A 21,283-nucleotide genomic window follows, 5' to 3' on the forward strand; every position below is an offset into this window, starting at 1 on the left:
GTTATGTAAGTAGAGGCAAAGCATACAAGATAGTAAATATTAACCGGGCTGAAGCACCCAAGCTTGCTCCATACACTGTACTGTACACGATCTTATTTATCAAGCTAACAGTGACTCGATACCAAAAGGAAGATAAACTGTTATTTTCTTTTGCTCAACACATAAATGCTTAGTGTAATAAAGAATAATAAATATACTACGGAGTAATAGATACAATAAACTTATGAAGCGCCAACGCAGCTTTCCCAGCAACCATAGCTCGAGCTGAAACTGCCTCCTCCAGTTTGCTGGGCATACTCTGCAATCACTTTCCGGGCGCAAGCATCCCACGTCCTTGCGATTTCTCGCAATGACATGGGCTCAGCTAGACCCCGGAGCAACACACTGAACTTTGACTTGGCCTTCGTAGACAGGTCATCCGAGTTCCTGCTGCAACCACAGAGCACCCCCGTGAGGTTTCTTTGCCGAAGCACCTAACATATATACAGTAATATGCCACTACACGCACCATTGTTCATCAGGAAACTTGTCTAGAAGCACCGGGGAGCATTTTGGGTAGCTACCAGGAACAAGCAACCTCAACGGCAAAATTGGACTCTGCCACCCACACGTTCCAACATAGAACAAAGTGAGACGACAAACATACAGGCATGGACCCCTCAATAAAAAGAAGAAAAAAAGAAACATAGCAAAGGTGTTTTGAGGCTGCCTCACCATCTGCGCTGAAGCAAACATGGATTTCAAGCTGGGGCTAACAGCAACAGCAGTGAATGTGCATTTAATGACTGTCCCTTCGGCCATATCAGATGTAGTGAAGGACTCAGCATCATCCTCAGAGACATGGAGCTCTGTATCTATAAGCTGTTTGTTTATCTCCTGAATCTCCTCTAACAGAACATGGTTTACCTGCGAGGTAGCCAGATAAGAGATGAACAATGTTTGCCCTTTTAGATACAAATATGCAAGTGACGGACGACTATTTGTAGAAAAACCAATGCCCTACATAGCTTATCAGCAAATATTTTAAAGAAACACACCTCAGCCCTTTGACACTTGACACGTGAGGTTGCAGTTGATTGTAGCTCTGGAGTGCCAACAGTATATGATTGCTTCAAGCTGTCATTCAAACTTCCAGCGGATGACACATTAAGAGGCATAGCACCTGTGTCCCGCTTCATTCTCTTTGATGCACCACTCCCATCATGGGTTATGAAGTTCCTGGCTTGCAAGCGGCACTTTGTCATAGCGACAAGATCTTCACCCACAGCAGCTCTGGAACCATTACCAGGCGCTGATCCAGCAATCCTGTCAATCATACTCACGACAGATCCAATATCGCTAACTGCAGCACTAAGGGACTCAGGCTGTGTTGTTCTCAACTGTATTGTAAAACAAAATTGAACATGAAATACAATACCAAAATAGTGGGATAATAATATAGACACAAACAATGATTTCAAGTCGTCCGACTAATCGCGATTAATCGCGATTAGTCGGGCTAGTTGGTTTTAGTGGAGCGACCAGGGTATCCGACCCGATTAGGTCGACTAATCGTCCAGTCTTCCGATTAGTCGTCGACCAAGTGCGATTAGTCGTCCAGTTAATGTGTGGACGATTAGTTAGGTTTGGTTGGCTGGCGGCTGGCCTGTTTTTGCTTTGGGCTGGACGTCTAGTAAGTCTGCAACTCTACATCATATGTTATGTAGTGAGTAGTGAGTGATATTCAGTTCATGTTCTGAAATCTGAATTCTTAATTCTGAAATGTGATTTGAGTGCCTGACAATTCTAGTATTCATAATTTCTATGATGTTCTGAAATTTGAATGTTCAATGGTGTTCTGAAATCAGAATTGTCCACTCTCCACTGTCCAGTTCTGGTATTCATATTTGTTTTGTTTGGTAATTTGGTTACTTTGATATTGCCTCCTATATGCTATATTGCTATATGCTATGCGTATATATATCAATATTACATTATTACACATATATATAATGTATATATAGGTCCTGTACCTGTAAATATGCAGGAGGACCAATAGGGACGATCAGGTCGACTAGGACCCGATTAGTCGACCTAATCGTCGACTAATCGCGATTAGTCGCCTGGTCGGGTGTCTCGACTAGCTAGTCGAGCGACTTGAAACCATTGAAACCGACTTATGCTGCTTACACAATTTCAGGTAGGCAACAAGAGCCAGAAGTAGAATGAAATCTGACTAGGCAATATTGACCATCATATCAAGGACTAGCTGATAAAAAAATACATTGCACCAACTTTAACATGGTATCTCTAGAGGGCTAGCCAGGTAAAGGTGCCATATACCTACTCCTATAATAGCAGAACTTTTAGTCCATATTTTCTTTTATGATAGTATGTTATGGAGATTAATAAGCATATTAATAACGTTCAAAACCATGTTCCAAACAGAATTGATCAAGCAACTAATTGTCAAAAGAAAGTAAACATGAAGGTGGCAAGTTACTTACTGCTTTAAGCAAGCGATCGAGAGGCCTTTCTGCTGCGCTTGATTTTGTTGGAACTTGAGTTGGTACGCTAACCTGACCTCCATCAGCACTTGTGAATTCTGCAAGCAAGGGTGACGCTGATATACCTGGTGTGTTAACAGCTATAGATTGTGTTAGAGGTGCAAGGGATGTTTGCTGATGTCCAGCCTGCCCAGCACTAGTGAGTGAAGATAGGTTGGAGAGTGGTTTATCTGAATCCAGTGGGACCGGTGATGGGGCAACAGGAGGAGATGGAGATGGGACAAATGGTGAGTTAGCTGAATGCAACGGTGTCCCGGTTTTCACTTGAGATTGCAACAGACTGTGCTGATCAACATGAGAATAGTGTGAAATTTGTGGGGACGATGCTTGGAGGTTTTGCGGAGAAGAAATTGGAAAGACATCCCCCCGTTTTATCTGCTGATAATAGTTACGCTGGTTCAGCGGTTGATACATTCCAGATTTGATTGCAGCTCCTTGCCTGACCTTTAGCTCATTCACATCATTTCCAGAATGAAGTTGTTGAACCTGAATCGGCCCTTGCTGCTGTTGTTTCTGTAGTTGTTGTATTGGGAGCTGTTGTTGAAGTATTTTCTTTTGCTGCATCTGCTGCAGCATCTGCTGACGCTGCTTCATTTGCTGATTTTGCATCATCTGATGCTCCTGATGTTGCTTTAGCTGCTGCAATGAATTCACGTTTGCTTGCATGGCATTGGTATTAGTCTGCATTGTACTCATTGCATTGTTGGATATCATGTTACTATTGGACTGATGCTGTGCATTCAATGCACCCTGCATGGGACCAGTGCTTCCCTGTTGCAATGCAGTACCCATTGAACCATGCTGCACAGGATTAAAATTATTTCCCTGAGCATTCTCCGGATTAGAGGCAGCCTGCGGTGCATTTGTGACATTTTGCTGTGTTGTTGGAACACCAAAGTTTGATGCTTGAGGCGCAGGTACATGCTGAATGCCAGGTGCTCCAGAGGTCGGTACTCCTGTGTTCATACTTGGTAAACTTGCTTGAGGCATCTGATTAGTATGACTATCATGCTGCTGCAAACCTTGGGAAGTCTGATGCTGCTGTGACATATTAGAGCTAGGAGCTTGCCCACCAGATTGCTGAAACGTTTGCTGTCCAGGTGCCTGCACAGGCTTCCTTCTTTGTGAACTCATGATACTGAGAATTTGCCTCTCGAAAATAGAGATTTTTTCCCTAAAACCTGGCTGAATGCTGCTCTTGTTAGCTTGCAGGAAATGCAATATGCGCTCCAACATTCCTTTAAAGCCTTTCAGCCTTTCATACTGCTCCGCTGACTTTTGAGCGGGCATGTGGTTGTCAATATTTTGTATCTTCATGGATATCTTATTGTACACATCATTCAATTCCGCAAAGTATTGGTCCTTTAAACTCTTAATCTGTGCACAAAGGAAATAAAAACCAATAAATTGATTGCCGAGGTTACACGTTGATGTACATACATAAGGTCAAAATTTAATAGAACAAGGCTTCCCATTAAGTCACAAGTATGATACAAGATCGATCGGTTGCAATTACAAGCATAGAAGTTCATTGGACACGGGCATCTACATGCAGCTTGTGGCCCGACCATCTCTTCTGAGACGTATTGTTAGCGTCCAGGGGGCGATCGCGTATGAGGTATAGGCTTTCGCCACGGACCGAGTGGTGAACACCCTGAAGTCAGCTGCAGACGTTAAGGAGGTTACAGACCAGGCGGTGGTGCGCGTCCAGGCTCCCCGGCAGAAGTTGGTTTGGCGGCCAGTTGGCGACAGGACGTCTAGTGCACTGACAAAGATGGCGGCAAAGAATGAAGGTTGGCGCCAAGTTGAGTCCAGGCACACGAGGAAGCTATGACGCAGAGTGGAACAACTCAGTAGCAGAAGGACCGTTCCGGAGGACCTGATCAGAAGGTGTTTCAATTGCCTTGACGTTGATCACTTCGCTTTTCAGTGCTGCAATGCAAACAAGGTACTTCCATTGCAATCTCCAGGGTCATCAATCCTTCGAATGTCCTAACAGGAGCAGCGGCAAGGTGATCGCTGGTCAGCAGAGTGGCAAGAGCCGGGTGGGTTGAGGCTGGCATAGCAGGACAATCAGACCTGCAGGACTAGGCCTAACTCCTAAGGTCTCAGTCTGGATGCGTCTAGGTTCGGCGTCCCAACAGTCGGAGGCCATGACAGAATCGTCAATGCATGCATGAAGCCAAGAGCGTCTAGGAACGGCTCTCCCAGCAGCCGAGGCCAGCAGTCTTCTTCACAAAAGCACAAACAAGAGAACAACATCGACTCAACTTGATCAAACTCAATGTTTCAGATCCTCCACTCTCACCTTGAGTTTGAAGAGGGCGTTAAGGCTCATGTGGCTCATATTAGTTGTGCCTATATATACTCTACCAAGTCCTAAGGACTAATCATTCTCACTCTAATCCAAGGTTAGTAACAGGGTCAAGTTTCATATTTCATCCATAATAGGTATATATCAGGATGCTTTAGCCCTGTAGAAGGGTTCTCTGTGCACTTGGGTCTTGTCCCGTTTCTTTCTCTCTAATATATAAAAGATGTGCAGTCCTCCTGCGCGTTCGAGAAAAAAAAAGAATCTGGCACAAAAAGTGAAACTATAAAGTCCACTGAAGGAATCATGAGTTCTCTAGGTCAACCCAATTAATTAATGGAACTGACTGCCTAAAGAAAGAAGTAGCCTTCATACATCTAGACACCAGCTGCTCCACAGTACATATGAAGTTATGGACACAATCACACAGGTTCCCTAAATTAATAAAGGTCTGCCACAAGATAGCACGTCTACATACAATGCTAAATACTCCCTCCGTTTTTTTATATTTGACGTTTCCGACCGTTTAACAAAAATTAAGGTAACGAGAACCTGACTAAATTGCCCCTGAGTACAAATCAGATCTCTAACCCGTCTCCACATCGGGCGACATTAGGGCTCGCCGTCCGCCACATCCGGGGCTCGCGGCTCCGTAACTCGGGCACCGCCTCCACTGTCAAGCAAGCCCGCCACGCCTCCGCGTCACCGATAGGCGAAGCAGGAGACCGCGGTCGACGATGCAGGGGGCGTATCCTCAGTGAAGGAGAGGACGAGACTCACGGAAGGAGAGGGCGAGCCTCACAGAGAGACTCCAAGCATTGGTTCCAGTCACGAGAGTGTGTGGAGGTGCGGGATGTAAGGGATGTGAACCGATGGTTGGTCGACCTCATAACAGAGCCTATCTATATCACCCACATGGCGCCGGCGAGCTTGCACGAGTTCATCTTCTTCATCCCCAAGGTATGATGGTGATCCTTGTTCCAGTTTTGCACAGTATGCAAATCCAATTTTGTACTCTTGTATGTGGTCACTGCTTGGGTACCTCGGAATGCTTGACTGCATCTCACCTGCTCCATACGCGGTAGACTGAATGAAGGAGATGTTGACGGTTTCTTCTGTTATACTCCGGCCCAAGAATCAAATCTATATCCCGGATCCCTACCAAAACAAATCTAGATCCCAGATCCCTACCAAACTGACCCCAAGCTCCTGCGGAACCATTAGTTACTGTCCATTCTAGCCACACAAATGAGCATTTACCAACACATCACCAACTGTGTTGCAACGAAACCATCGTTATAAAAAAATATGGGGCCATACAACAATGCAGATAAGCTTGCTGACACTGAGCAATTCTGATCAACGCATGGAAAAAGGAGTATTCTCTTCTATTATTTCCTCACCCCAACCCCAAGGCTGGAAAAAACAGTACGTCAAATTATCTGGAAAGAAAACAAGGTATACAGACAGATTGTCGTTAGACCGTAAAACACAAGTGCAAGCCTGAACTGAAGCATCCTCCAATTGGTATTTTTATTTCTGCTGTCGGGCAGTGTTTAGCTTGTTTGCCGCACCTCGTACTGGTGGTAAATCCTCAACGGCGTCTCATTCGACACTGGTCTTGCCTCTGACCAGAGCTCCATGTTCACATCACCAGTCCCCCAGTGCACGAAACATTTGCTAACCTCCCTGGGATTAAACCGATTCACCAAGCTCAGCCCGGCACACTTGTCCACTAGCATAATTGCCTTTTTATTTTTGAAGTTATAATTTTTCTTGAGAGGCTTTTGTTGTAGAGAATGTAGAAAGATAATTGCCTTCATTGTTTAGTTCTGTTGATGCTCCTATTTTATGCTGTCACAATTTTGGGTTCCCCATTGTTTCCAATGCTGTCAGAATTTTATCTATGCAATTAGTTGAATGCTGTCAGAATTTGTCTGAATTTTCTGGGCAATTAGTTGAATGCAATTAGTTGCCAGCAGATTACTATTCACTGGTATTAATATCATGGATCTAGGCTTTTGTAGACTGTCCGGTGGGACATTCAAACAAAATTTTCTTGACTCTACATGGATGCATGAAGGAAGTGATGAAAATTGGAGGTGGAAATGGATATAACATCCCACACATCAAGAAAGAGATGCTTGAAAGGCAAGGGCGTCTTCCTTTACAACTCAAGTGTGATGCATCATTGGTTCAACAAGTTATGGTTCAGACCAGTGAATAAAATTGTGTTTATTGTTTGTCTAGTGAAAGTATTGGAACCTTGGTCATTTGTTTAGTGTTTATATAGTGAAAAAATTGTCTAGTGAAAGTTTCTGGATGCTGAAAGTACTAGAAATAGTGTTTGGTTAAACTTGGTCTTTTGATGAATGCTGATGGAATCTTTGGATGATCTGCCTTTTCTTTTAATTGTTGGTGATGGAGTGGAAACTGTTATGAATGAGTTACTCTCTTGCTTAAGATTGTGGTTTAGGTTGTTGATGATGGAATATTCAGAATGTTCAGTTAGTGATCCTCTTCTACAGATAAGGACTGGTTTGGTTCCCTTATTGTTTGTGAGTGCTTCTGTTATGGTTCCTAGTTCATAGGGGGATAAACAGCGCCAAAAAGATAGTCGGGCGGAGTCGGCTTGGGGAGGGGGGGCTAGACTAGTAGAGAGATCTAGGACTAATTCTTCTTCATTGTTTGATCCCTCCTTAAGGAGGTACAGTCCATCCTTATATAGATAGGAAGACTTGGCCCCCGAGTAAGGGTCTGTTTGGTTGGGCTGTGGCTGTAAAAAAAGTTGTTGTGAGCTGTGAGCTGTAAAAAAAGCTGCTGTAGGCTGTAAGCTGTTAAAAAGCTAAAAACTGTTTGGTGGAAACCACTAAAAGTCATTAAATTTTTTTTGATATATGTTTTCACAGTTCCATCTGAAAAGTCACTAAAAGCAGGTCCAGGGGTGCTTTCAGATTTGCACTGCGAGAAAGTCGGCTTTTAGAAAAAGCTGCTTCCTGGATCCAGCCCTTTGGTTGGCTTTTGGCTTTTAGGGGGCAAAAGCCAAAGCCAAAAGTCAAACCAAACACACCCTAACTAACTCAATCTTATCTAATCTAATCACAATTAATTAACTCAATCTTATCTAATCTTTATCCACTAATCCTAACCTTGAGCCTATCCCTATGGGCCTCCATGCCCTGGGTTGCCGCCCCATGACATTCCCCCACCCTTCGAAGATAGCTCGTCCTCAAGCTGTAATGGGGTGCATGGCAACGGTCTTGTTGTCTAACTTGATATGCACGTGAAAGTGCAACCCTAACTAGAAGCATTTTACATCTCGGCTTTAATTTATTTGTAAATAAAATAAAGAACCTAACATATGCCAAGGTTGGTCCCCCTTGATCCCATGGGAACAACCTCGTCCAGGCTGCAAAGGTCAAGACGTGGCAGCTCACCAGCCGTACGGCCTGAGCTGCCGCGAGTTCTAGTGGAGACAGTGTTGTTAGAATACATATCTCCCTTTCTATATTAGGCTAATTGAGTATATCTCTCCTTTCACCTGCGTGTGATTGCTCCCTAAGTAGAGATATTTCTTTCCCTAGTAGAGAGGTTTGCCTTCTCAAGCGATGTGGGCCAGCCCTAGGTGCCTTGGCCCCCAAGGCCTTTCACCCTATAAGCTTGTAATGGTTCATCTGTCTTATGATCAATAGATTATACAGATTCTACCCCTTTCCACTCTTCTAACATGGTAATCAGAACCATTTTTTTCTGCTTCCACCCCGGCGGCTGATCTTCCTAGCCGCCTCCCTCCCAACCCCCTCTCCGCCCACCCCCTGCTGCCTTCCACCATGGGTGACAACCTTCTCACCCCTGAGGAGCAAGCCCGCCAGGAGAGAAAGGAGGCCGACCTCCTCCAGCAAGTCGTCGAACATCTCCACGCTACGTCGAGAGGGAGGCCGCTGATGCCCGTGCCCATAATGGAGTGCCCTCATCTTGCTGTATTTGGATGAACCACAGCTGGGCGACATCGTCGAGGTTGTAGGAGGCCATCCACACACGTTCCTCGTCGATGATGCAATGTTGATGGAAGTAGGACTCACATCGGTTAAGGAACACCAATGGACCAGTTTGCCATCATACTTTGGGAAGTCCAACTTCTGGAACCGCGCGGGTCGATCCTGGTGATGATCGCGGGTGTGTTGTCCCTTCCCACCCAAGGCAGAGGACTCGGTTCGGCGGTCCTGCTGGAGTTCGGCCACCGACAGCTTGAGGGATTCCACTGTTGCTACAAGGGATTGGATGATGGTGACTAGGTCGGATGTGTTGGGTTCCTCCATAGCAAAGGTTAATGAGGCTGCGTCGGATGGTGATGAAGAGATGGATTTGGGTGGCGGAAGTGGTGGGGAGGATGGCCTAGAATCTGATACCAGATGTTATGGTTCCTAGTTCATAGAGGGATAAACAACGCCAGGAAAATAACCTGGCGGAGTCGGCTTGGGGGGGGATTAAAGAGATCTAGGACTAATTCTTCTTCATTGATTGATTCCTCCTTAAGGAGGTACATTCCATCCTTATATAGATAGGAAGACTTGGCCCCCAAGTAACTAACTCAATCTTATCTAATCACATGTAACTAACTCAATCTTATCTAATCTAATCCCACGTAACTAACTCAATCTTATCTAATTTAATCTCAAGTAACTAACTCAATCTTATCTAATCTAATCTTTATCCACTAATCCTAACCCTGAGCCTATCCCTATAGGCCTCCATGCCCTGGGCTGCCGCCCCATGACAGCTTCAGGTATAGTGGTGTTGATTGATGCTGATGATTGTTTGATCAGTGCTCTTGTTGTTTGATCAGTGCTCTGGTATATACTACATGGCAGTAGAATACTCCTTGGAGTAGTTGTTTGATACTTTGATCAGTGCTCTGGTAGATGCTCCTTGGAGTAGTTGTTTTGGTTGATGCTAATGATCCCATGGCAGCCAACCAAGTTTGATTCTGCTTTTGGAGTACTGTACAGTATTGCCTCACTCACTAGGTAGGCAGGGAGACACAAAACAAGGAGCTCCTCTAGATGCAGGCGAACAGCACAGGAGCACTGTCAGCCCTTCGGTTTTGATCTGGTACAGGATCACACCAGCGCACTTCTCACAAATTTGAGCAGAGGAGTATAATAAGGGGGTAAAATTGGAAAGTTGTTTCACTTTGTACTACCAGTGACAAGTATTTTGAATAATTTTGGTTTGTACTACCGGCGACGAATAAAAAACGGAGGGAGTACCGTTGTTGTATGGATTTCAATTCCAACTTTATCTTAAAAAATGTGAAAACAAGTTTCGCAAAAGAACAGACCAATAGAAAGCAGTAAAAGTAATTAAGGGGCAACAGAAAGTGAAAATCCTATCTATAAAGGTGAAAGTGAGCTAAAAGTGATAATGCCAATGGGATTGTCGCATGCCTTACCATTTGATATAACTCCTCTTGCGAATCACCTGTCCCTGGATGACCAGTTTGAGCAGTGGAATCCACAGATGCTGCATAGAAAGCAAGGTTGTCAAAACTCAATCAGCACCATGAACAAGCAATCAAGTAGCAACCTTGTAGAGCATAGAATGAGATGCAAGTAGCGAGTGGAAAATTTCTGCGCTTACTAGTGGAAAGAGTCATATAGAGAATTTAAGGATCAAGTACAAAGAAATATCGCAGAGTAGCATTTGCAACAATACCGAACACAAATGAGAACCACATTTGGTGAAGGAAAAACGCTGAAGATCAACACAGTAAAAATGACAGGCACTGTAGACTAATATGTAACCTCCATCAGAATTATGTATGCACGGTTGCCATTTCCATTTTTTTAGTCTAAACAATTAGAAGCTTGTTTTTCCAGCATAAACATTGCCTTAAAGAATAATGTGGAAAACAGAAAATTACTAATCCTTAAGAGCATCTAGCGTAATGGTTGTTAAGGCCCATTAGGCTCAGGCCCACTGCCTATATATATAATAGTCCTTAGGGGCTGATGATTTGTGGTTAATCCTAAGGTTAGTGACACGGTAACAGAGGAGGTTTTGATTAGGGTTTTGTCAATTGCACGAGAGGGCTAGTGTGAGAACGGTGCGGATAGTCACCAGCTTCACAATCAGGATGAAGGTCTTGTCGTAGTCGACACCAAGCCACTGGGTGAACCCGCAGAGAACCTAGCGCGCCTTGTACCGCTTGAGGTTACCGTCAGCGTGGAGCTTATGCTTGAAGATCCACTTGCCGGTGACAAAGTTAGAGCCAATAGGATGTGGCACGAGGTCCCAAGTGATACTGGACAGCAGTGCCTCAAAGTCCTCCATCGTGTGTCACCAGTTGGGGTCAGTGAGGGCAGCGCGGCAAGAGGACAAAATGGGAAAGACGGTTGTTGACGAAGCAGCCATGATCTGAGCTGGTTAACGAAAGCCCAGCTTCCCCCATGTGGTCATGCGGTGATGATTTACCATAGGGGAACAGGAACGGCCCCTATGGCAACGCACGGAATGGAGACAAGGCCAAAAGAGCGTACTGCAGTGACGAAGCGTCAGCTTTCAGCCGCTGTCGTCGATTGTTGACCAGCAACGGCCGAGGGGTGGGTGCTGGGGCGAGGGCGACGAGGCTGGCTGGAGTCAACCGAGGCACGGGCATCGGCGTGAAGGAGCCAATGCAGGCTGGAGTTGACTGGGACAATGTAGAGCAGGCTGGAGGGCTAGCACTGAGGCTTGGCATGACCAGCGGGCCTAGTAGGGGGCCAGCGGCCCTAGCAGGGAGGCAGGTGGTGCTATTAGGGAGGGCACTGAGCTCGAGGTGTCGGGCGTGCTCGCCGGAGGTGCAAGGACGCCCGTCGCCGGAGCAGGGGCACTAGCAGGGCCAGATGTGGCTACTCGTGGGGCAGGAGAACCTGCAAAGGCAAGCCTAGTCCTGGTCAACAAGGGGACTATGGCCGACTCAAAAAGAACATCCAAATCATTAGGAGAATCAGCAATTTCAAAAAAGCGAAAGTTGTCTCGTCGAAGCCAACGTGATGGGAGATCACAATACGACTTGTGGAGAGGTCAAGGCAACAATACCCCTTGTGATCGGATAAATAACCAAGGAAAACACAATGGGAAGAACGGAGAGAAAGATTTTATGGGGGTGGAGGCGGAAAGGCTAGGATAGCAGGCACACTCGAAAACCCGAAGGTGCTTGTAGGACAAAATCGTAACAGGGCAACGTAAGGGTTGGGCGTGGTGATGGCCTTGGATGGAAAGACGATTAAGAAGATAGGTGGCGGTGTGAAGACCTTCGACCCATTACCGGGCAGGAAGGGATGCCTAGGACAATAAGCAACAAATGATGTTATTGGTAGTCCGAATAATACGTTCGGGCTTACCATTTTGAGCGGAGGTATAAGGACAGGACATCCAAAGAATAATGTCGTGGGTGAGGAAGAAGGTCCAAGTAGACGAGTTGTCAAACTCGCGACCGTTGTCACACTGTATGCTCTTGATAGTGCACCCAAACTAGGTGGACACAAAGCCACAAAGGAAAAGAAGTGTGACAGAGTGGTAAAAATGGCAGACTTTAGCCGAAGCAGAAAGGACCACTAGTGCGAAAAGTCATCCAAAATCACCGAGTAATATTTGTAATTGGACACACTAGAGACAGGAGATGTCCACAAGTCACAGTGCACAGGATCAAACCGAGGCATAGCACGAGAAGACAACAACGAAAAGGGAAGTTGTACATGACGACCGAGCTGGCAAGTGTGGCAGAGGGAAACATCCGTGTCCTTATGACAAGAGATAGCCGACAAGCAAGCTAGACGAAATAGAACATCCGAGCTAGGATGACCAAGGCGGTGGTGCCAAGTGGAGGTTGAGACAACAGTCAGCGCACGTGCAGGTCCAGGCAACAAGAAGAGGCGTAGGCGATCACGTCCTTGGAAAAAAGATCTTCAACAGAATCACCAAGCAGATCAAATTCCGTGCAGCAGTGATTATCAGTAGTAACGCGTCGGAAAGAAAGGAGATTAGCGATAATATCAAGAGTAAGTAAAATGTTGTTAAGGTAGAACGGATTGGAAAGAACCGAATCGCCTACTGAGGTGCAGAGAGGATCCGCTACCAACAAGGATAGAAGAAGGAAGAGCAGGGCGAGGTGGACGAAGGGTAAATGTAAAACCGGCGATGGAAGCAATGTCGTCGGTGGCACCAAAGTCAATGACCCAGACCTCTACCGCGATAGACGGCTACAAAAGAGCCATTGTGCCGAAGGAGTTCGCCAGGGACTGCTAATCCCAGGGCTAGTCCAAGGCGTCCACGGCTACTGTGGCACCCAATGGTACTTGGGCGCAGGCGTCGATGCAGGAGGTGTTGGGATAGGCGCCGGGGGCATCATCCACTATGGCTGACCACCTGCAGATCCGGCGAAGGTCTGTTGGGGACGTTGCTGCTGCTGAACTGCATCATGATGATGTGATCGGTCCAGGGGTTGTACAAGGAGAGTCAGGCAGGAGAGGGTGTCTTGGCCGCTGGAGTTTCCTCCAGAGCCATTGCTGTTACCACTGTGGCCGCCTCTGCAGCCTTCGTTCGCCCCTTGTTGCGCCCACCGGAGCGGTTGGGAGCACTAGCACCAACAGGAGGGGTGGCAGTAGCCTGAGCGACCTTGGCGGCGGCTTCGGCGCGCTGCGTCTAGAGGGCAGCAGCGCTGAGATGGTAGGGGGCATGGCTAGGAAGGAAAGCGGAAGCGGTAGGAGAAACCTAGGTCTCTAGATACCATAATAGAATATTAGCTGTCAGATATGGATTGATGGTAGAGGTACAAGTACAAGGGGTGTACAATACAATAGAGGCAAGGATCATTTAAGGTTTATAGAAATTAGAAAACACCCAATCAATAAAGATCCTTGCCTAATCTAAAGCACTCAATCAATGGAGATCCTTGCCTAATCTATGATCAACTACCATAAACACCAAGACACATATGGCAGGCATGATCAGCATATATGGCAGGCTTAATCAGCGTAATTAAATAGTCTAACAACAACAATGATAGTAACTTAGTAAGCATAACAAGGCCTCATCTTCAAGAAAATGCACAAAAAGGCTTGCACAAGAATATGGGGAAACGTTAATGGGTACAAGACTTCAAGGACCTTATATGAGGAACTTACTACTGGGTGCTTCTTGGAGGACCTTCTGTGCCTGAACGTACTGCTTTTGTTGATCAATATTATTTTGTTGCAAGAGCATGCCAGCTGAAGTCTGGAGCCTTTGTTGCATTCCCAATTGTTGCTGCGTTTGATTAGGCTGAGACTGGAACTGCGACATCATATGTTGTTGAGGTTGCTGAAGCTGATTCTGCTGAGACTGAGGTTGCATCAAACCCATTGATGTCTGCTGAGCATGCTGTTGCTGCTGTGGTTGCTGAATTGGCTTTTGTTGCTGTAACATATGCATACGGACATTTGGCACGGTTCCAAGAAGCTGCTGCTGCTGCTGATTTAGACTTGACACATTTCCCTGGTTTGCCAATTGTTGTGGCTGGTGCAAGGGCATAGATTGCTGGTTCATCATCTGCTGCGTTTGATGCATATTCAAAAGATTAGTTGACTGAACTGGTAGCCTTTGTTGCTGTTGCATCTCCACAGCACCACTCTGTTGATTCACTAACTGATTTTGCTGTAAATTTGACTGATGGCCCATTAATTGTTGTGGCTGCTGTTGCAAAGGAATGTTGGGCTGTTGAGTTGGTTGAGTTTGCTGCAGAGAAGACTGCTGGTGCATGGACTGTGGATGTTGCTGCTGCCTTACCACAGACGGTGTAGGCTGCTGGAGTAACGATTGCACAGGTTGTTGTACCGAATTCAGTGCATTCTGTTGAATACCACTCTGTGTAGCTGACTGCATCGCCATGGATTGAGTTTGTGGAATGGCAATCTGCCCAGGCTGAAGGCCAGATGACATTTGCACCATGGGCTGCTGTGAAGATTGCATCTGTGTTGACTGCAACAAAGTTTGCTGCTGCTGAATGTGTGGTTGCATACGTGAATTCTGCTGCAATTTCTGGTTCATCAACAATTTCTGCTGTTGATACATAAACTGATTATGTGCTTGCTGTTGTTGTTGCTGCTGCTGCCTACCTGCCATTTGTCTTTGTGCAGCATACATATCTTGTGGAGTACCTTGTGCTAAACCATTGTTCATGGTATTTTGTGGCATGCCAGACAGATTCTGCAGCGTCAATGTCTGGCTGACACTCGACAAGTTCTGACCAACACTAGGAAGAGAACCTTGAACGGATGTAGAAGCATTTGGCTGCCGTGTCTGTTGCTGAGACATCAACGGGATAGCTGATGACTGTGCTGGATTACTACCTTGTGGAGGAAGGCCAGGTTCCGTTTTAGAAAATACACCATATGAATGTTAAGACAAAGAATGCTTACATTAAAATTGTAACAAACATACAGAAGCACTCGATGCAACATATTATACATAAAATTGACAGTGAGCTTCTGCAATTCTGAAGAGAAAAATAGGCAAGTATACTGCAAATAATTAGGAAAGCAATTGATTCACATCTGAAAAGAAAAGTACAGTGGTATAATCATTCAGAATGCATATGACTTTACATCCCAATAATTAATAAGCATTCCCTCCGCTCCAAAATGTATGGTGTTTTAGTTTTGTACTTTCGTCCTAAAACTTCTATAACATTGGTCAAGTTTATATAAAAATAATATTAACATAATAACATATACTCCCTCCGTTCTTTTTTATTTGTCACGGTTTAGTTCAAAAATGAACTAGCAGGCGACAAATATTCGAGAACGGAGGTAGTACAATCTATAATACAAAATAAATGCACTATGGAGACATCTCTCATGGTGGATCAAATGGATTTGATTTTATGTTGTAGATATTGGTGCAATTTTCTATTTTGACTTATGAGATCTAAAACAACCTACATTTTGGGGCAGGAGAATAACAATTAAGCCCTTTGTGGTAAAAATCATCTAAGGCTCTGGATGCAAAGTATTTTCTGAGTATTGGGCAACTACTATGGTTCTGCAAAAAAAAAACTCTAGTTTTGGAAATCTATTGCGTGTTTGAATGCAACAAACCTTCTATTTTCAAAGACATGGTATTGTTTTGTAGTCTTTTCAAGTTTTAGATACTCCACTCATAACCTCTTCTTTTGTAACCGACGGTTTTGCACACCTTTATCTTATTAAACTACAGTTACTTCATACCATAGTTTTTCTAAAACTAAGGCATCCAAACAGGCACTACATTATGGTAGCCAATAAATTTTAGCAACAACAAATTTGCCCTTTAAAACAATAAAGCGATTAAAAATCGTGAAGATGTAAATACAAACATATTAGGAAACAAGTGAAAATAAAAAGGCATGCATTCCACCAGTGAGAAGTAAACTCCCTCAATGTGGAAAACTTAACTGTGCACAAATATCTTGCATGTGTTCTTTTCTTCTTCTTTTTTTGAGAAGCAAATACATTACTAGCACAAAAAAAAGGTGTGATGTTGCATTTGCTGTGTATTGCTACCTGGACCAGGAGGGTTTTGATTTGGAATCACTTGAGCATTTCCAGGGTTCTGTTGTGTCTTTTTCTGGCTTTCCATGGACAGCATTTTCAGAGAAATCTTCCTCAGATAATCAGACTGAGTGATACAAAACAAAAGGATTTAAGTTGTATTTTTTGCATTAATACAATTTAAATGTGCAAGATGCATGGGCCCATGATATTTTGATACCATACCTCCTAATTCCTAAATATGATTAGCACAGTATCCATGATTGCCCCATCATGTATGTTAGCATGATAAAAAGATGCTATAAGCATCTAAAATTTACCTAAAAGCCTTTAAGCTTGATCATAGTATTAACCCACCCCATGACTGAACATTCTGACTCTGTACAGGAGCGTACTAGAGTTAGGCTAAATGTACCTGGCTGGTGGCGGCAGTATAGATTTTCTCTTCAAATCGCACGGCAATTTTGTGAAGCTCAGTCAGCCCCTCCGGTACTGATACTGGCAGGTGCTTCTTCAGAGTCTCCATTCTACATATATAATGCAAGAAGTGATATAGAGAGAGATACAATGGTAAATGTCTTTGATTACCATTTAATTAGTCCATTAACCAGAAGCCCCAGTACATGTACAAAAATAGTGTACTAGTGGAAAAAGTGGGCATGGAATTTGTGGACCACTAATGTACATACATATGGTTGAACTGAACAAACAACTAGGGTAAAAATGGACACATTCAAGTGGCAACTAGGGTAAAATTCAAGTGGCGTCTAGGGTAAAATGAACACATTCGATTGGCAAGCATATACATGGCTTATGTAATAATTAGTTGGCAGAAAAATACTGGAGTCATACTGCATAACAAAGGCTAAAAGCTCCCACACAAGATGAGGATCTAGGAAGGGGATTTTTACATGGTTTTACCCTTTCTCATTTTGCAAGAAGGTTGACAAATTGGAGTCAACAATCTACCGATATGCCATGCCTACCTGGGCAGAGAACAGTTGGAAAAAATAATCACATCATGGGTTGTTGCATTCTACACCCATACCTTAAAAGAACTCAAATGCGCATTGAAGTACCCCTCATGGCTGAGAAAAAAATGAGTAGTCATTGTTGCACAATCCAGCTCGGTTTGTTTTTTCCTTCTTAGTTGATTGATTAGTTTCCTTTCTTAGATAATTGATTAGTTCTCTTTCTCTCTTTTTTGAAGATAAAAACATAAAAGATTTTTTTTCGCTGCCAAACTACACCGCTGCAATAGATGTATTATATTAATCTGTTTATCTACACAATTACAAAGGCTCATAACCATAAATCACAGCACCAATCAGCAATCAATTAGCTATTAAAGAAAAATATCCAAATAGCTAAGAAAGAAAACTAATCAATCAGCTATCAATTAGCTAAAAAGGAAACTAATCAATCAACTAAGAAGAAAACAAATAAACCGAGCTGAATTATGCAACAATCTCCCCCTATGTCTGTCTCGGTTCATATGACCTAAAGGATGCAAATCTTGCCACGAATTTCAGCAAACCGTGCGCACCCAAGTGACTTCATCAGAATATCCGCAAGTTGTTCTTCGTTACTCACATGATCCATGCCCCAGTTGTGAATCCTCCGGATGTGATGATATCAGACCATATGCAGCTTTTGTATGTACTGGTGCAGAGATGGCTTTATAAAGATATTTTTTTGAATCATATAGCAAGCAAAAAGGTAGTCAAATCTACTGATAATTTTGGTAATAAAATTTGGTTTAAATAAAGATACATGATCTTAGAAAGTATGATATTGCATTGGATGGTATCAATGCAGATCCGTGGGTATACAAACGAGACAAATGTTGACGTATTGTTAGGTGTAAATGTACGGATGGATCAACAGCAAACGCATGATACCGTCTGTATCTATCTAAATAAAGTAAAGAGATAACTGGATAAGTAAAGAGGGAACCAGTGGATCGAATCGATCGAGTCGATCGAATCGTAGAAGAAGCTACATGGATCAACCACGGCGAAAGGAAAAAAAATTGGAGTTGCTTGACAATTCCCATTAGAAAGGGAGGAGGTTAGATGGAGAAGACGTACATCTTATTGACGATCCTCTGGCGCGCCTCGGGCTGAAGCTGGGTGCGCCAGTCGCTTCCGGTGGGGGCAGCCGCGTTAGGGTCGACGCCGCCGACAGCAGCGACGGTGGCAGGGTCGGCTCCCTGCGTGGGACGCCAGTTGGCGGCGCCGTCCATGGCTTTCCGCCGTAGAGACTCGGGCGCCTCTTTTGCTCTTTCTGATCTGGTTGCTGACTTCGATCGATCTGCGGGGCGACAATGGAGGGAGCGCTGGCTTCGTTCAATCACTCCCCAGCTCCTCGCTGAAGACGACGAAATCGATTGTAGCAGGGGCGAAGGAGCGACCAAGAAGGAGCTAGCGACGAGCGGACGACGACGAAATCGATTGGAGCGAGCAAGGCTCACGCGGCACGCCTAACGAATCAGGATGCTGCTGAATGAGCCAGCAAATCGCGGATCAATAACCAGCGGAACATGTACAACCCTAACAACAGTTATGATACAGCCATGATATTTTAGATCATAAACATATATAAAGAGTCGGGAAGAGATGAGTTATTCGCTAAAATTTCATCTCTTTTATTTTTTTCAAAATTAGACCCTTAGAGACCTAAAAAAATATATATTAAATAAGGTTATATATGCTCTTAAGTATTAACCATATATGTATCTATGTATTATATAAAACAATTTTAATATCCGTCCCAAGCTATCTTTATCCTTCCCGTTTATTGAAAAAAGAAAAATTGTGTACCTCTACATTCACACCTCACATAAAATCAATAGAACATATATTTTTATATCTTATTAAAACAAAGACAACTCATATGATATATGGAAACTGTGGCAATACACAGGCAATAAAGCATCGGTTTCAATGGTCGTCTCGCGTCATCCTCCTCCTACAAAAATAAAGTAAAATTGTGCATAAGTAAAAGTTTGAATCTTGATTGTTAACTGCACGTTCACATCCACCTAACCAATAGAACACATATTATTGTGTTTTATTAAAACAAATCCTACCAATGCACGGACAAATTACTAGTATTTAAGTATTTGTCGGTTTTATCACGACAATTATAAATTTTTCATGAAAAATAGAAATTCACTTATCATGCTGTCAAAAATCCAATCTAAAATCGAGAAAAGAGCAAGTATTCATGTATATTGTTTTACTAACTACTAAAACCTTTTCCTTTTATCTTCCCTATAATTTTATTGTTTTTGCTGACATTGCACGTCAGTCCAACATGACCTAGCAAACTCTAAGGTTAAATGTAGTCCCTTCTCCTTAGACGCCACATGTGTGGTTGTAATAATTGATGTTAGAGTTTTGTGGCATGTTCATGCTTGGTTAGGGTTCCTGATTTTTAGTCCTTCATACGTGTTGTAGAACTTCTGGATGTAGTACAAACCCTTAGACAATATGGTGTTTTGTCTGTGCCCCCATGGTATGTTGATATGTTATTGCATTATATGTGATGTAGAGTGCGGAGGTAGTTTGGTCCTAATCCCCCCTTTTATGTGTATGTTATTGTCACGGTTCCTCCTAATTGTGCCTTTGGAATCCATGGTCGTGTTGATAAGCACATGCGTTGGTCAATGACTATTCAGTATATGCCATATAAGCTCAAGAACATGACTTATGGTTTGATAGCAATGTGTACACACTAAATGGCTTTGTAAATGATATAGCTAGCAAGATCATATGCGCTCAAGCTAGCAACTGCTAGTTTGGGTTGTTGACATAGATGGTGCAAGAGAGTGGAAAGTTACTAGTAGTGATTAGTTTGAGAATATGATTATATGTAGGATGGGTGAGAAGGTAATGCATGTAACAGTGATGTTGAGAAAGATGTAGTTGTACTTAATGATGTGGTTGAAGGAACATCATATAGTTTGTGTGGGCTAGAAGTGGATTCAAAGAAGAGATGGAGTGTGATTACACAAATGACAACTTGGCAGAATGTTAGAATGCATGGATCTAAGACCACAAACACCTACTAGTGGACATGTTGTTTGATGCAATCAGGAAAAATATAATGATACTATTTGAGAAGAGGAGAAAGATATTCAAGGCTTTGTTAGGGTTCATACTTCTAGCCATAGTGCACCAGATCAATGTAGTTTCAAAGGGGTTGGCCCATCTAAAGGCTACTAAGGGAATGCCAAACCACACAGAGGTCACTATCATATACAATGATGACAACATGTTGTGTACCTAGACCAGCACATTTTGTTAAGAATATATACAGAGGGTATGCCAAGACGATTCAATAAAGATGATGCTAAACTAGGGTGATGGGCTCGATCTCGGTCCAGGGACTCGGACTCGGTTTCTAAGGAATCAGACTCGGCGACGGGGGGCTCGGCCCACATGTCAGAGCAAGATTTGTTCGATTGGTACATACAAGGGAAGATAATGATCAATTATTCTATTAGATAAGAATGATATCTTTATAAATGTAGGATGTCCAGAATTATAAGAGCGCACATGTAAAGATAGAGATAAGTATCCCCATTTGTAGGAGGGTCGGTTAGGCCGATCGCCACCCTTTTTTAGCTAGCAGCTAGATAAGCTTTATGTAACCAATAGCACCTCAGTACAATGATCTCTTCTAGGAAAGCTACTTGTAACCAGCCCTCGCCTTGGTCTATAAAAGGGGAGGGTTGGCCCGAAGGCAAGGGGACGAAAAAAGGAGAATGGCACTGGATGACTTAGCCAAGTAGCAAACGCCCGATATGTATCACTTGAGAACCAACATCGCATAGAGACTTGGGATCCTTCCCTCTCTTGCCCGCTTATATC

At 43.8% G+C, this 21,283-nt stretch overlaps 1 protein-coding gene across 6 annotated transcripts; it reads right to left on the minus strand.

The window, feature by feature from the left end:
- Positions 1–6: 6 nt before the first annotated feature.
- Positions 7–18,976, minus strand: LOC103643172 (mediator of RNA polymerase II transcription subunit 15a). Of its 6 annotated transcripts, none has more exons than XM_008666330.4 (10): positions 18,497–18,976; positions 16,822–16,933; positions 16,419–16,533; positions 14,025–15,227; positions 10,310–10,380; positions 2,487–3,923; positions 1,038–1,379; positions 715–906; positions 509–597; positions 7–429 (listed from the first exon to the last, which is right to left on the minus strand). In XM_008666330.4, exons 1-10 carry the CDS (start codon positions 18,649–18,651, stop codon positions 222–224), a joined length of 3,924 nt encoding a protein of 1,307 aa, XP_008664552.1. In that variant the 5' UTR covers positions 18,652–18,976; the 3' UTR covers positions 7–221. The 6 variants fall into 6 exon arrangements, with proteins under 6 accessions (XP_008664552.1, XP_035820115.1, XP_008664554.1 ...); XM_035964222.1 differs by having other exon boundaries at positions 7–426; positions 14,025–15,223; positions 18,497–18,974; XM_008666332.3 differs by having other exon boundaries at positions 14,025–15,223; positions 18,497–18,974.
- Positions 18,977–21,283: the final 2,307 nt, after the last annotated feature.

Source organism: Zea mays, chromosome 1 (genome assembly GCF_902167145.1).
Source record: "Zea mays cultivar B73 chromosome 1, Zm-B73-REFERENCE-NAM-5.0, whole genome shotgun sequence".
In the NCBI taxonomy this organism is placed as follows: domain Eukaryota; kingdom Viridiplantae; phylum Streptophyta; class Magnoliopsida; order Poales; family Poaceae; genus Zea; species Zea mays.

Bases quoted from the DNA above. Each gene is read 5' to 3' on its own strand.
- LOC103643172 (XM_008666330.4), bottom strand. From the start codon at position 18,651: ATGGACGGCGCCGCCAACTGGCGTCCCACGCAGGGAGCCGACCCTGCC. The intron at 15,228-16,418 runs GTAGCAATACAC...TTCCTCCACAAG, and splicing joins TCAAAACCCTCCTGGTCCAG to GTAGTAATCCAGCACAGTCA. The intron at 3,924-10,309 runs GTAAGGCATGCG...CTTTGTGCACAG, and splicing joins AAGAGGAGTTATATCAAATG to ATTAAGAGTTTAAAGGACCA.